Below are 16,023 nucleotides of genomic sequence, written 5' to 3'. Positions count from 1 at the left end.
TATACAAAGGACAACCCTTTAAAAACACCAGCATTTGAAGCAAGTCCTTGTACAAATCCGGAGACAGAGGTGGGATAGAATTGAAATCAAGGGAAATATTAAAACATGTGGGGATAGATTACTGTGAATTACAGTAAAATGTCCCCTGTATTCCATACAAACTTATAACCTTCACTGTACTCGAGTCACTCACAGATTTGTGAGTAGTTTGTTTTCACATATAATGCATTCATATGTATTCACATGTAAAGGGCTCTGTTCATAGCAGTATTCAGATCATCTTAGTCTGGATTAAAAAAAAAAAGCAAGGCAAAAGGCAGACTTCTATTACAAGAACCCAGCAGTGAGGAAATTCCATAATTAAGATTGTCTGTCCTACAGCAGATGAGGGATCATGGAGTAATATTCCTCCGAGCTCTGAATTGCCATTTCACTCCAAATCCTAACTGTGCGAAGGAAAAAGTCTTTTTGAAATGGGAAATTTCCCTAACATTCATCTTTTTAAAGAAACTTCAAGCAAGGGAGGGAACACAATAAAGAATCTGTTGCACTGAAGAAAAAAGCCCTGCAATTCCTCCAATATTCTGAAAGTTGTTTTGCTAAATTTATTTCTTGATTCTTTTCTGCAGATAGCCTTAATAAATTCAAGCATCCAATATTCAGCATGTATTCTACTAAGGAGAAACAGGTGAAATGCCTTTAAAGAAAATGAGGGGCAATGGGACACATGTAATAACAATTAACTCATAGCAGATTGTTGAGAAGGGAGTTTTGTAACAGACTTGTTTTATCATCCCAAAGTAACATGATGGAATGACCGTTACTGTCTGTTCTATAGCCCTTTTGCTCTCGTTTGTCATTATCCAGAACAAAAAGTAAATTAATTTTTAGAAGTAGATGTAAATATGTGTCCTACGCCACAAATACAACACATTAGGAGGAAATAAGAACTAATACTTTAAAACTTCAATATGGGCCCAAAATGCCTTCAGTGGGAATATTTGAGAGTCCTCATTCATGAAAGTGAAAAAGGAAGAAATGAAGTAAAATAAGCTCATACTTTTTGATAAACTGAATATATGTATTCTACAGGATCTACAAAATGTGAGGGTTTTGACACCCCCAAAAAGCTCCACAGAACAGAGATATGGAGGATCTGAGGCTTCCAAAGACAAACAGACTAAACAAGATGAAGAATCTATCGATTCCAACACACACACCAGGAGCTATGACTCAAGCCTATGAAGTCATATGTGATATGGAGATGAACAGAGACATGATTAACCACTCCTAAACAGTAAGGCACATAGTGACTTTATGCATTTAAGCAGGCTTAAAAAAACAAAGACAAGAAGTGCTTCAAAGGTTATATAATTACTTTGTCATCCTCAATGCCATAGGATATTATGGAGGCTAAAAGCGTAAGTGGCATCAAAAAAGATTAGATAAAGTCTAGAAGGATGAATTCCTCACTAGTTATTAAACATGACAGCCTGGATACCCTCTCTAGCTGTTAAAATCTTAAATGCTGAAACGAAGTATCATTAGACCAATCAATCAATATGCTTGCTCAGACTTCTGTATTTTGATGTAAGCTGCAAACAGTCACTGTTGGACGCAGAATGCTAAACTAGCCGTGCCCTTAGGCTGACCCAGTAAGGCAGCTTATGGAACATGTGAAAGGCTTCCTTTCATAAGAGTAGTGCAGTAGTGCTTCACTGGACTTTAAATACCATGCCCAGTTTAAATTACAGAATCAAAAAATCCCACAGAATCACAGAATGGTTGAAGTTGGAAAGGATTCATGATATGCAACGCAAAATTTGGACTGTATATCTTGTGGAAAAATACATTCATTAATGTGATCAACTATAACACATCAGGTTCCACCTGAAAATCAAGAAACACTTTTTCACTGTGATGGTGACTGGCACAGGTTGACCAGGGAGGTGGTGGAGTCCCCATCCTTGGAGATACTCAAAAGCCATCTGAACAGAGTCCTGGGCAACCACTTGAACCAGTTGGACCAGATGACCTCCAGAGGTGCCTTTCCAGCCTCCACCCTTCTGTGATTCTTTGAATCGGTGGAGGAGAAAGCGTACTGGCTCTTTCCTCCCTTGAGAGTTACTCTTGGTACAGAAAGTGCCACTAGAAGGCCTGCTGTAAGTGTTTTTATGCAGTGGAGAGTTTCAGACCTCTTCTCTCTTCCAATTGGCAGCTCTTGGAAGCAGGAGAGTGAGACAGAGTCTTTTGTAACTGCATGTAAGCACCGGACTACATTGCCCTTTCAAGACTGAGAATAAATATATTCCTGACCTTCAGTACATCCATTTTCTTGACAGCAGTTCAAGGATGCAAGAGTACTAGAAGCCTGAGAATCAGGATGAAACTTCTTTTCATTCCTCATACGATGGATATTCAGAAGCAGTCTGATGCCCAACAGGGCATCCGGTCCCTTCATAACTGTGATCCAGAACAATATTGAGGGAGAGCACCTTCTCTAAGAAGGAGGAAGAGTGTGATGGGCTGTTTGTATCTGTCACAAAGATTAATAAATCCACCTTCCTGCTAAAGTTTATGGATGGACAGTGATGGAACTGGAATGCAGTTGAATGGGAGGGAAGATGATCTCTGCTAGGTGGAAGTGATTATGAAATCATCATCCAGACAGTAACATTTATTTCCAGGTGAGGTTAATTTTTGGTTTTATCAATTACTTCTCCCCACCCTCCCTGTACATCTGCGACAAAAGTAATCACTTTTTTTAATTTCATAGAGTAGGATTAATTCAGTTTGAAGCCAGCTACTAGTGAATTAGTTTATTTCACAATTTATTTTTATTTTATTATCCTAAACAGATGGCAAAAATCGAGCATTTAAGTAATGCACACAGTTCCCATGTAGTGGAGAAATGCACACGTAATATACAAATTTGAAAATGTAGTCTTTTATGTCAGTGCATGAAAATCACTGCTATTGTATCAACACACTATTTCAACAAATGGATATGTAATTTATATGGTGTATCAGCTACCTCTCTATACACACACACACCTATTTATTATTCATTATAGAGGGAAATGGTGAACTGCAAAATTATTATTCTATAGAATGGCTCTGCAGTGTCATAAACTAGGATAAGAGCGAAAAAACACCAAGACAATTCAATGGAATTACAGCCTAAGTAATGCTGTGTCTATTTTATATTTTTATGTAAAAGATGGCAAAGACAACTTCTTCATTTTCAAATGATGTCTAAAAGGTTTGTTTTAAAAAATGTCTCCCAATGTCCTTTAATCTAAAGACCGATAATACAGCCTGAATCTCAGGATGGCTTCTTGCGCACTCTCTAATACTTGTCAATATTTCCAGTGAAGCACTTGCAAAATCTTGTATTCAGCAAACTTCGTGTCATTTTGTGACTACAGACAACTGAAGTCTTTCCTGTGAGTCCTGCACTTTTGCTTATAGCAAATATTTCCCCAGTTAACACAGTGAAAATAGTAAAGACACCGCATTTAACCATTAATTGCCTGGCTGAAAGTCACATTAATGTTTACCCAACTGCTAGTCCATACATTCATACCTGTCAAATAGAATCGCGCAAAAAAGGTTTTTTTTCGCTAGCTAACTAGAAGTAATAGTAGAAGCAATGAAAAGAAATCTCAGTTGCTGAATGGCTAGAACAAGGAATTGAGCTTTTACAGCCAAGCTACATTTGTAGCTTCCAGTGCCTACTAGTCACATTACTTAGAAGAGCCTCTTTGTCTACTCTCTCAAAGCCAAATATTTGTTGCAGATGCTTACAGGATGTTCAAGATAAAACTTTTTGTATGAAAGAGACAGTTACAGATATTACATGCACAGACAAGGTGCCACATTCAAATACTGTAATTACTATTGACAATAATGCAATACTTACAAACTACTTTTCCCTTTTTCATGACGCATTCTACTAGGCTACTCTGCCTACCTGAGCTGTGATCACCTAAGAAATTACAACTTACTAAGAACATCGAAGTGGGTAAAAATATCAGCCTGTTTTAATACAAGATTTTAAACAAAACAAAACAAAACAAAAAAAAAAGAAATGAAGGTCAGGACCCACTGAGGGGATGACTTCTGGTATCATTCGGCATGCAAACAAATGGCGGCCATGCAAAACAGATTTATGAATATCAATGACTAGCCATCATAAAGCATCTAATTTTGCTACATCATGATTGGTAACTGTGATCCTAATGGTCTCCTCTTTCAAACAAAATATTAAATATCTATGAAATTTTATACTTACTTGGTATTACTTCTCTAAAAAATTAGCATTTCAAATGCAAAATATTTTTAAACACTCTGTAGATCAAAGCTTAACAGTTTCGATTATAAATTTAAATTTTTTTAAGGAATTAGCAGAGAAGAGCCAGGAGTCCCTAAAGAAGAAAAGTCAGCTGCAAGTAGTGGTTTGTATTAGCAAAACCAATTTCTAATATGACCACTAGGTGGAAATATTGTACTTACAGTTGGGGATGTGGCTGCTGACAGCAATGGTAAAATTCCTCCACAAGCAATAATAATATTGTCTACCATCTGGGAAATGAGGTGTATTGTGTTGTGTACAAAAATAATATTTTCATTGCTATTGACAAAGTCCATCACAGACTTTGTGGAGTGACTGCAAGAACAGAAGAAAGGATGGATTAAAAACAGTTAAAATAAAAGTTTAGATAAATTTATTCTTTGCAACCAGATTGTGAATATTTCTTTGATACAAAAGCAAAATCTGGTCTACAAACATTGGTATGTAAATTGTCTAAAAATACAAACAGGACTAGTCTAATGAACAAACTGATTGCTATCTATTTTCACACCAGGATTAGTTTCAGATACCCAGTTGAGAAGAAAAGGCTTGTAACCTTTCATTCCCATCAACCAGTACTTCACTTCACAGGCAGTTCTGCTGAAAGCAGTGGGGTTGTTTCTTCAGTATGAAAGTTATTATTTAATATTAAAGAGTGCCATTTGAAGCAACCTTGATAACACCTAATTGATAACACCTGCTAGTGTTTTAAAGGAGAAACTTGATAATATGGCAATACCTTGATCTAATATTATTAACTAATACTAAATTTAGCATTAGCAATAGCTTTGCAAGCCACAGATGATAAAAAGATTAGCAACTCCTAATTGGTGAGAAATTGTCCACAAAACAGTCACTCCCCAGAAATACAAACCACTCTGTGCTTTTTGTGGAACACTCAAGTCTATAAGTATGTTATTTTCCCAAAACAACATTGTTGCCAGCCAGCAAACCAAAATTAAAGGCTCCAAATATACAAACTGAACTTTAATCTCCAAGCATTATCTAAACACAAAGTACAAATCCCTCGCACATACTTGGCCAAAAAAAAATATCAAAATTTTCTATTTCCCCAGTGACTATCACAGAATGGTTCACCAAACTGGAAAGTAAATGCAATATAAATTGGTCCTTGGATATATCTCTGCTCAAGTTTTCTGAGAATGAACTATTCTGTCCTGGAAATTAGATTAAATGGTGTCTATTATACCCAAGGGCTCTCATAAGGGTAAGTTACTGAGTATCTCTGTTAAGGTGTACAGAAAATCTAGGAAATCACATTGCTGCCATAAAATATAACATAACCACCAAGACTAAGAGCTGGCATGCAAAAAAAAACCCAAAAACCAAAACCCAACTGTCAACTAGAAAGAGTGATTCCTTAGAAAATGTTTTAGGAAAGTGTTTTTATTTACAAGGTTTGGAGGTAGAGAAACTCTCAATTGATCAATTAAAAAAAATGGCCATTAGGAGACACACAAGTCCTCCTCATGTCTGAAACAGAAGCAGCAGATTCTAACGCTAAACATTAGCTGAAAGAGCAGCTCTGTTTAATTCGGTATGTATGAGTTATCCAATCTCTCAAGAAAACAGAAATTACTACCTGTGAAATAGAGCTGTTACAGGCTAGGAAGTGATGAAAAGAGAAGATGGAAGATACAGAAGGGCACTCTGGCTAACACCAACTCTTTCCCTTCCCACTATCCCAGTAACATCCCCTCTACAACACATCTAATTTTCCTTGTTGGAAACGCAAAACAGCGGTTGAAGAAGAAACAACCACCTACCTTCTCCAAACATGTACATCTGTTTCTAGTGCAAAAAGCAAGTCTGTCAGGAGCCGCTGGTGCATGGGAGACCATTTAAACTCTGGAATACGAAACATAGTCGTGCGTGGACCTGGACTAAACTGTCGTCGCTGCTCTTCTGTCATTGGCATTCCTCGAAATCCCAAGTCAACACGTAAATCACGGTCTTGCTGGGTGACCGATCGACCCTGTACTGCCTACATCAACAAGAAGTTCAAAAATAATGTTAACTTTTAGTAACGTGTTTTTGATTGGATTACAGAATTGGAGAAAGGATATGAAAATATCTTTTCGTATAGGAAGAAAATAATGAAGTGGACTCAAGCACAAACTACAGGAGATACTGATATTCCAAGGCAGGCAGTATCCTTCAGTAAGGGAGTGGCTCCAATTGAAAACAATCAGCATTGAGAAGCTACAACTGGCCGCCTTCTCAGCTACTCACCAGTGTTTTACACTCAGGTTCTTCACTTGAAGTATTATAAAAAAGACCAAGTGCAGCACATGCGAGGTCAGCAGTGACAAGACTTTGTTTATAGGAAACAACTACTCTTTTGTGCTGATAACACAATTTTCTTTGAATATTTGCCTCAAAACTGGACAAACTAGACAGTGATGGCTTCAAGGAATCAAGGTACTTTTAGACAGCTCCTCATTTTCCAAAACCAATTTATTTATCTAGTCCTTTTAGGAGGATCATTAACGAATTAAGTCTAGTCTCCCAAATCTCATTTTGCCAATTTTGTTATACTTTAATTGGTTAACAGTTTTATGGAACCTCAGGACATTCTTTAGATTCTCCCAACAGGTGGTGGATGTGAATTTCACTCCCTTTCACTACCTATGGAGTAATGACTGTTTCCACTTGGTGGTTAAAGAGAAAAGTAAAAGATACACATAGAGGATATAATGTAGAACACTGTGAAGGAAAAAGTAGTAAAGAACAAGCATTTTGACTAAATTTGAGGAAAGTCTTCATAATAATGGAATTAGTTATAATGTGCAACATCTCTGAAAAGATGAAATACAAATTCTGACCCTTGAAATTATTTTAAAGTTGCTTCAGATTAGCTTCAAACTGGCAAAATAGAAAATATACTTGATTTGCTCACATATTCGTTTCCTGATCTCAGCATGCTGTTTTAAATATGGACATTAAAAGCACAAAAAATTTACAAAATATTTGTGCTAGCAATGTAAAAATGGAAATGGCATTGGAGTTGAGCTGGAAAGATTCATAGATCTTTAGTCTGATTTTGATCTTCTGTACCAGCATTTTGAGAGCAGGGCAGTTTTCCTTCATTCAGTTTGACCTATTGAGAGCAGAATTGGTACTGTTATTTTCATTTCCTATGTTTTTCTTAAAACTATCTTTAAATGATTCTCTACTTTTTTCTTAGACTTATCTAAGATTTGAATTTTTTGCGTGGATCTTATGGATAGTGCTTTCAGTTCCATTTTCAGTCGTTCCTAGTTAGGACCATAGGAGAGAGTTAGTTTTATATTCTTCAATATTTGATCTACTATTGATAAAGGCATTAACTCTTCTTAGAAATAAGCAGGAGTTCCCATCTCTACTTTGTCATGCAATTTGTTCCTTCCTTTCAGTACATTTGAACAACTGACAGCTTACATCTTTCTGATAAGGCGAGGCAGTTAATTGTAGATCTGTTTTTAGAGAATTTGAGGTTAGCAACTCCATTCAGATACCACTTGTTCTCTTCTGAGTACAACAACAGGTAGTTGTCGTGTCAGCAGCAGTAATGGTATCATGACTGTACCATAACAGGATAGCTTTTATCTAGCCAATAATACTGTATTTGCAAGAATGGACTTTGATGTGCATAGCATAAACCACCATGAAACCCACCTATCTACACTTAGCTGGCCAGTCTTTAAGTAATTTTCAGTGGTCTCAAAGAGATCAAATCTAACGTGGCAGCTCCCACACATACCGCAATCAAACCTCCAACCTCCAGCTCCGCTGTAGGCATGTTAAAATTAACATTGCTCTTTACTCATGAAAACAATAATGCTTGATTTTCGTTTTATTCAATACATATTTCCATCTTTTTTTGTTAAGGTTAACTTCATTTAAACAGAAAAGATTTAACTATGGACAGTTTACAGGTCACAGGGTATTTCAAAACACCCATGGAAGAGATTAGAAGATAATAACAATTCTGGCAGTTACACAGTTGGTAATTGTTTTTAAAAAAATTATTTAAAAGAAATCTTAATGGCTACAGACTTGAATCAATTCATTGTAGTTTATCATTGATTTTAGCCAGAAATAACTGTAATTTAAGTAGTATATGGAGAAGCAAGGGAGTTAAATAATTTGTAGAGTCAAAGGCTTGAAGAGTATACAGTTGGTAGAGAATTTGCAGATCCAAATGATGTGTTAGGAGTTTTGTGATAGCTAAGGGTAAAACTTTTGGAAAACATTTTGTTTCTCATACCTTACAATGATCTGATAAAAGTTCATTAAGATTTATGTATCATTTTAATACTAAAAAATAATTATAGGCTTAAGGAATTTACATTTTTATGATTCAACTGTTACAGGTGAAATTAAACAAGAAAACATGATTTTCAGATTATTTTTCATTAAAGATTCATCTTACAAACTTACTGCGTTTATGGGTGCATATACGTAACTAGCAAATGAACGCTAGCACTTCACTTGTCTTTTACTCTATAAACAAAAGTCCACATTTCAAAATAAAAACTGACTGCTCCTTTTTCTTGCTATTCTCCATTCCTTCCCATTTATCCGTTTCCATGGTATTAATAGTCTTAATTTTAAGACTTAAGGTATTTGGGAACTGATATTAATAGATACATTATTCATATTGAGAACTTTCAGGGCTTGTTCTTTATTCCACGGAATGCTTTTAAATATAAGGATCCTGACATGATGCTTGACAGTCTGTCACTGATGTTATGAGGATTTTCGTAGTTCTGAAAAAATACTTACAAGAGAACCTCAAAGTTTTCTTGTAATACCTGTCTAGGGAATGCAAGAGCTCCATCTGCTTTTCTCTTTAAAACAGAGGTTCTTACCGTACAAGAGAGAGTTAGAAGATGGTATTCTTTCGGGTAATGGTAGGACTAGAGGGAACGGATTAAAGCTAGAGATGGGACCATTCAGACTGGACGTTAGGAAGAAGTTCTTCACCATGAGGGTGGTGAGGCACTGGAACAGGTTGCCCAGAGAGGTGGTGGAAGCCCCATCCCTGGAAGGTTTTAAGGCCAGGCTGGATGGGGCTCTGAGCAACCTGGTCTAGTGGGAGGTGTCCCTGCCCATGGCAGGGGGGTTGGAACTAGATGATCTTTAAGGTCCCTTCCAACCCAAACCATTCTGTGATTCTGTGATATCAGAACCCACTGGTCTGAGTAACAGGGTTTTTTCCAATTTTTTTTTAAAAGGGAAAGTATTCCGTTTTGGAAACCAGAGATTGTTTAAATACATTAAAATGTCCATTTACTGGAGTTTTTCTGAAAGTATTGTCTTCCTGAAGAACAAAGTGGATAGGCTGATCTGTGTTAATTTAACAGATGACATGTATGTTGAGTGTACTGGAGTCTACCTCTGAAACTCTTTCTTCTGGTGATTTGGTACACACTACACAGTACCGGGCAGAGCAATTTTTGCAATTTTTGTTTGGCTCTTCTTCCATAGTTTCAGGAAGTCTGCTTGACTTTGAAATCCTGGAAGATAAATACTGGTGTACATACTGGACATACACTCAGCTAGTAAAATCTTGAAGGTAGTCAATTCTTTCACCTGATATCATCCTAAAAACAATCTTTGATTACTTGCTACAGTCTCTGAACAATGCAGTGAGGAAATTAATTCTCTCCTTTAAAAGTTCAAAGTGATCCTATATTTTGCTGTGTACACAGAGTCCAAATTCTTTCAAAGAACAGACTTCCGTCTTGTCCTTCCCATTTTCAGAATGCTATGGCTCTCCCCAAAACACTAATTTTTCAGAATTTTTCAGAGGGAGACCTAGACAAGAAAGGATCTCAAAAGAGAAAGTAGATACTACTTTTATTAATCGTCTCTGGTCTGGAAATCAAGTTGCAGTTTTTCTTCTATTATCTCTAAACTATTCCTTTTCTTGTGTTAGGATCAAATATGGAGATTATTTATACCAGCATTCCTATATGGGAAGACAGTGTACTAAAGTGCTGTAAGACTACCCTCTGAGAAACGTTACGCAAGAGTAAGGATTACTTCAGTGTGTATTTCATAGTAAAATATAGATATTTCTAATCTTAACACATACTAACAAGAAAGTCTAAAGCAGAATTCTAAGAGTATCAGTTAATCTCCCCACAAGAACTAAGGAAAATGGATGAAAGTTTCTCTTAGCTAAGTTTTTTTAAACTAAAGCATCCACAATTGCAATATATATTTCCTATACAGACATGAAAAACTTCCCAGCCCTTACATATGTTATGGCATTTTCAAAGCAAATAGGCTTGGAGGATGGAAATTTTTCTTCACATAATTACAGAAATATACTTCAAACACCTCTCAGATCTCATACTATTAATTTATCCAGCAGCAACGAACAGCAATTACATCAGACACATATGTGGCTACAGTACTTGAAACTTACCTGGGTTGTTGTAGTTGTCTGGATCTTCCGTATCTCCTTTCCTGCTTCCTTACCATCATCAGATCTTTCTGTATCTGATATTATACTTCCTGCATCAACACTAGGTACAGTTTTGCTACCAGAAGACTCTGTCTCAAGAGTGGTGGCAGTCATTTCAGCATATTCTAATCCTTTAGATGACGAAGCCAACTCCCTCTCCGAAATGCTACTCATTCCATCTGAAGTTGTGTGAATCTTGAACTCCTTGTCCTCTATTATACTTGAAGCACATGTTATATCTACGCTACCTGTCATATGCGCAAGCAATCCCAAATCATCGTTTACACCAAGATGCATCTGTGTCTCTTGCACATTTGGAATAGAAATATGATTACTTGAAAGTTCAGGTAGAAGTTTCTCTTCTTGACTAGGTATTTTATCAAAGAGAAATGAGGTACTGTTAGTAGAAGGTTCATCTTTCTCATCAGCCAGGGTTATTAATGGACCATTATCTTTTTCCTCATTCTTCTTAATAATACCCACACTTCCATGAACATTGTTTTGCAGCTTCTCAACAGCAGCGCTATATACATTATCTAGAAGAGATTCAACTTCCACAAGTGCACCATTTTCTCCAGTTACCAGTGTCTCTGGTGATAAATCCATATCATCGAGTTTTACTTCAGTAGCTTCTACCTTTTCAGCTTTTATATCAACTAAAAGGTCATGAACTTCCACATGCACTCCTCCTCCTGGTCTCTCAGCACTTCCAAGCACATCATCTGACACCTTTGTAGCCATGAGCAAGTCCCTTGTATCAGTACTGACAGGGTAATCTGTTTCACTTTCTGGACTTTGGCTTTGTGAAAGGTCTTCTATCTCTCGGATTTCCATTCCACCTTTTGCTCCCGTTGTCTGAGAGGAAAGACCTGAGATAGTGCTCACGTTCCCCTTCTTCCCCTTTTTTATGTTTTCTTCCTCTTGCCTTTGATACTCTTCATACATTTTTGCTAGATACTCTTTGTGAGCCTCATATGTGACCTTAAAAAGAAACGAACAGATTATGTAGATGAATATATGCTACACGAGCTTGGAGAAAAACTAAAAAGAATCTTAACAACATATTACATACAGCTTACAAATTGTTTCACAGCAAATGACCTACAACGATGACCAAAAAAAAAGCCACCTTGACATGTATGGAGATAGCCACCAGATGGCACTAAATCACTTTACATCTTATCTTACTATATTGCTAGTCCCTTTGGGGGAGTTACCAGTATTAAAAAAACATCCACGAGACATTTCTTACCTTGGAATGAGCTATAGAAAGAGTATCCACCCACACTCTCCAGCCTCCCCATTCATATTTTATTGCATGGTACAAGAGAATACGGAAAATGTTGTAAACCATCTCTGTGATTTTCTGCTCTTCAGAGTTCTTAGGGTTAATGTATCCCAGAGAAAACATCCAGTCCTGCCACACTGAACACTGAAGTAAACATCTAAAGTGAAATAATTAGGTCAAAATATATCCAAACAAAGCTTCTTTATTTTAACATATGATGTTTAGAAAAGGAGGAAAATAATATGCTACATCTCCTCTGAACATCAATCCAATGGTAGGAAGAAACTTAAAATTAATTCAGGATGAATAAAAAATGAAAGTTTATTCAAAACAGAAGAACCCAATATTAGTTGCTGAACTAAGAAAAGTTACCACAGACCTATTCCATTTATTTTTGATATATTCCATTTAATATACAGTATAAAACTCTACACAAAGTACAACAGATTGCTATTACCCACAAGTAAAGGACAAGAAAATACTATTGGTAGTGACATACCTTCTGTTTTCACGGCTATTACTAAAGAGTTTTATCATATCAGATAAGAACAAACGTCGAACTTCCATCAGCTCTGCACTTGGCGTGGAGTTTTTTAACAGCGTTGCCACCACCTTAAGAATCACTTTGAAAGAATAAATTAGTTACGTAACACATTTTAACAACATTTAAAAACAAAAAAAAAAATAGTTGCTGACAGCAACTAATGTACTGAAACTCATATGTATTTGAATATGTATATGAATTTTCTCGCTTCCTGAACCATATTGTTTCAAAAACTCCACAACCTCTAGGCAATACATTTATCATATAAACATAATATATTGTCCTTACTTGGATTCTGAATTTTCACTGTAGAATCTGGCTCTGGATGCGGTTTATGAACAACTTGAGTGCATACTTGTTCTGTCAAAATCTAAAACAGAATATTACGTTCCTTTTACCATTTTTAATGAAACACTCCAGCATTTCTTTGTTTATTTTTAAATTTCTTAAGAACATTTACCGTGGCCACACTGTAACTTCATATAAAACATTTTCGCAAAATATTTTTATTCTTGAAGAATGGAAACAAGCAATTCCTCTATGCAAGGATCAAGATTTTCATGGATGTACAGTTGCTGGTTAAGTAACTTTTTAGTTAGCTATGTGTTATACATTCACAGATCAAAAATTCTTTCATGAGCACTGTACATCAAAAGTTATTCTCATACTTTCTATTCATAACCAAGCCCAGTATTTGTTAAAAGTGGGTTTGGTTTTCTCCAGCTAGGAAAGAGGAACAGTCACAGACAGCACTCCATAGGAATAATCCTGGGGCTTCACATAATGAGCAAGACAGAGCATTCTCCTGTTTCATGAACTGTACTTGACAAACTAATTAACCTCTATTGTAACACCACAGACAGGTTCTATACACGCAACTTTAAGAACAAATAAAAATTTAGTGATATTACCATGGGATTCTCAATAAGTATATTCAAGCAAATGTATTTCAAAACAGAAATTTCACTAGTAATTATTATTTATTTTAAAGCAGAACTTTATCTCATTCATTAATCAATAATAAAAGTAATGGCAGTTCTAAACACAGTATCTTCGAATGGGTCTTTACATACTGGTATTTAAAATAGAATGCAAATATGCCTTTGCTTTTTACAAGGGATCATGGAAAATATCTGCATTAGCTCCTTGGCAAATCTTTTGTACTTTTGACACTTAATTCCTTTTTCTCTTCCTCTGGCTATTTTTTCAAATGTGAATGTCTGTCGATGCCAGATTTCATGAGGATTTTAATTTTGTTACTGAGTTATTTATTTTCTGAGAATATCAATGACAGAAGCTCTCAGAAATCTGAATGCAGTGACATCTAGACTGTGAGACCCAGGTGGTCAAACCACACAGGGTAAGCTTAGAGGCGTTCAACAAAAAGGAACTTAACATCTGAGTAAGTCATTGGTAAATAGATGAAGATTAATTTTTTACAATCACAGGAGAATTTACAGATTTACACATCACAGTTTTCTACATCCACATTCAGACTCAGAACCCTAAATGTCAAGCACTCCTTTAGTCTTCCACGTTTTTTCTGGAATCAGTCCTGAGTATCTAGCCATAACACCTATTTGTGACTGAAAAAAAAATAATAGCATAATTCAAAAATATCTTTCTAGTGCATAAGATCCTCTGAAACTACAAAAGATTCCATTCTAAGTCACCATTGTAAAATTAATTAAAGATTGGACGTGATCTTTATGCATCTGCAGGCATTAGGACATGGGTTTCAACCAACTTGATGTTGACAACATTTTGATTTAACAAAATTGCTCATCATCACAACTGAAGTTTCTGCAAGAGACTGGTAGAACAGTTGAATGCTTTGAGGTCGTATTCACCTCAAGCAGTATCTGTTACATAAAGTAGGCTGTGTTCAGTTATCTTTTTGGCATTACTATCAGCGTTACTAGTTAAAAAAGAAAACCAGCACTTTTCAAAATTTTGTAAATGTGAAAGGAATGGCTCAAAAAAGAAAAAGAAGAAGGAAAAAATCTTCCTGGCTCCAACACTTTCCATTGCAATGGAGGAGTAACAGCAATTGCAGGTCTGCAGTAATTTATTTTTTTTGTGTAAACTGATGGACATCTTAAATAGCAGGATCTTTTCCATCACCCTTTGTAAGTGGAAAGTTTTATAGAGATTATGTAAAAATTATGACATTGTTAATAAAAATATCCAAAGCATGGCAAAATACATTTGGAACCAAGAAATCCTTTCTTAAAATTTCTATCTAAAATTTTAACATGAGTCTTGAGAATCAGGATATTGTAAAGCACAGAGTCACAATATAGTTAAGTCCTAATTCTTACAACAGAGATGACAACCTCTGTGTTTAGTAATTTGTACCTCATAAAGTGTGTTGTATGTTGTAACGGTCACCGTATTTGTATGCAGCATCAACCTTTCTCCAAGGAGCGTGAAAAGACTGTGAGTATGCATAATTTCAACCTTTCGCCTGGAAGAGAAAATAAAAATATTAGGAAAATGCCAAGCATGTTAAACATTTTAAGTAAATGCAAAAAAAACCCCAACCCAAACCCAGAAGCCCAACATTTTGATGTTGTACTAAAAAGTTCTAAAACATATTATTCTGTAAATATTATGAATTTAACATCATTTAAGTTCTTTCCCAATACGAACGCAATTGTAGTAACACACAAAGGTTGGGATGGGCTTTTGTATAAAACAAATGACACATCATTCTCACCCTCCATTATTTTCACAGTAGAAAAAGACAAAGGAATCCCTTTCTATCTTACTCAGGCTGAGAGAGTTCACTATGTTCACAGGCCGGCTAAAATGTGATCACTGCAGAACATATCTTTTGTCGCTCTCTCAAGGACTCAGGGCAATCCAACCTCAGATCTTCCAACATAAACACTAACACATACAGATTTATCAGTACTGCCATTCACCTTATATAGCATTCTCTCACGCAGCCAAACTAATTAAGTCTTGGAAAAACATGCATTACAATGTAAAGTACATAAAATCCTGAAAAGTTATGCAATTCCAAGTGACTGAAGTGAATTTTATAGCTAGGATCAAAACTTAAGAGGATAAGAAAGCAGCTCACATCAGTGAATTCTATCTGTCCCAAAATACTACTCTCTCAAAATTGGATATAACATCATAAATAAACAGAGTACTTCTCATAAATTGCATCATTAAATTTATCTAGTACTGTAATGACTATGAAATATTATGGAAAATAATTAATAATCTATATTAAAGCAGCAGAAAATACGAAATAAGATAAAATACAATAAAGTTTCTGTAAAATTTTATGTATTCTAAAGCTAAGAAACTCCCTTTTCATCATTACTAATGATAACACAGGTTTAAAT

The 16,023-nt window shown here is 35.7% G+C and overlaps 1 protein-coding gene across 9 annotated transcripts in view; it reads right to left on the bottom strand.

The window, feature by feature from the left end:
* Window positions 1-16,023, bottom strand: part of NBEA (neurobeachin) — a 511,894-nt gene that overhangs the window by 331,957 nt on the left and 163,914 nt on the right. For all 9 annotated transcript variants that reach the window (XM_054223413.1, XM_054223357.1, XM_054223366.1 and 6 more), the window contains exons 18-24: window positions 15,023-15,131; window positions 12,953-13,034; window positions 12,620-12,743; window positions 12,085-12,277; window positions 10,794-11,813; window positions 6,142-6,359; window positions 4,516-4,669 (exon numbers count right to left, since the gene is read on the bottom strand). In XM_054223413.1, the coding sequence (XP_054079388.1) occupies window positions 4,516-4,669; window positions 6,142-6,359; window positions 10,794-11,813; window positions 12,085-12,277; window positions 12,620-12,743; window positions 12,953-13,034; window positions 15,023-15,131 (1,900 nt within the window). The remainder of the gene's footprint in view (window positions 1-4,515; window positions 4,670-6,141; window positions 6,360-10,793; window positions 11,814-12,084; window positions 12,278-12,619; window positions 12,744-12,952; window positions 13,035-15,022; window positions 15,132-16,023) is intronic.

This window comes from Rissa tridactyla, chromosome 1, assembly GCF_028500815.1.
Source record: "Rissa tridactyla isolate bRisTri1 chromosome 1, bRisTri1.patW.cur.20221130, whole genome shotgun sequence".
In the NCBI taxonomy this organism is placed as follows: domain Eukaryota; kingdom Metazoa; phylum Chordata; class Aves; order Charadriiformes; family Laridae; genus Rissa; species Rissa tridactyla.
Note: the sequence above shows the minus strand (reverse complement) of the source record. Positions and strands in the feature narration are given on the sequence as shown.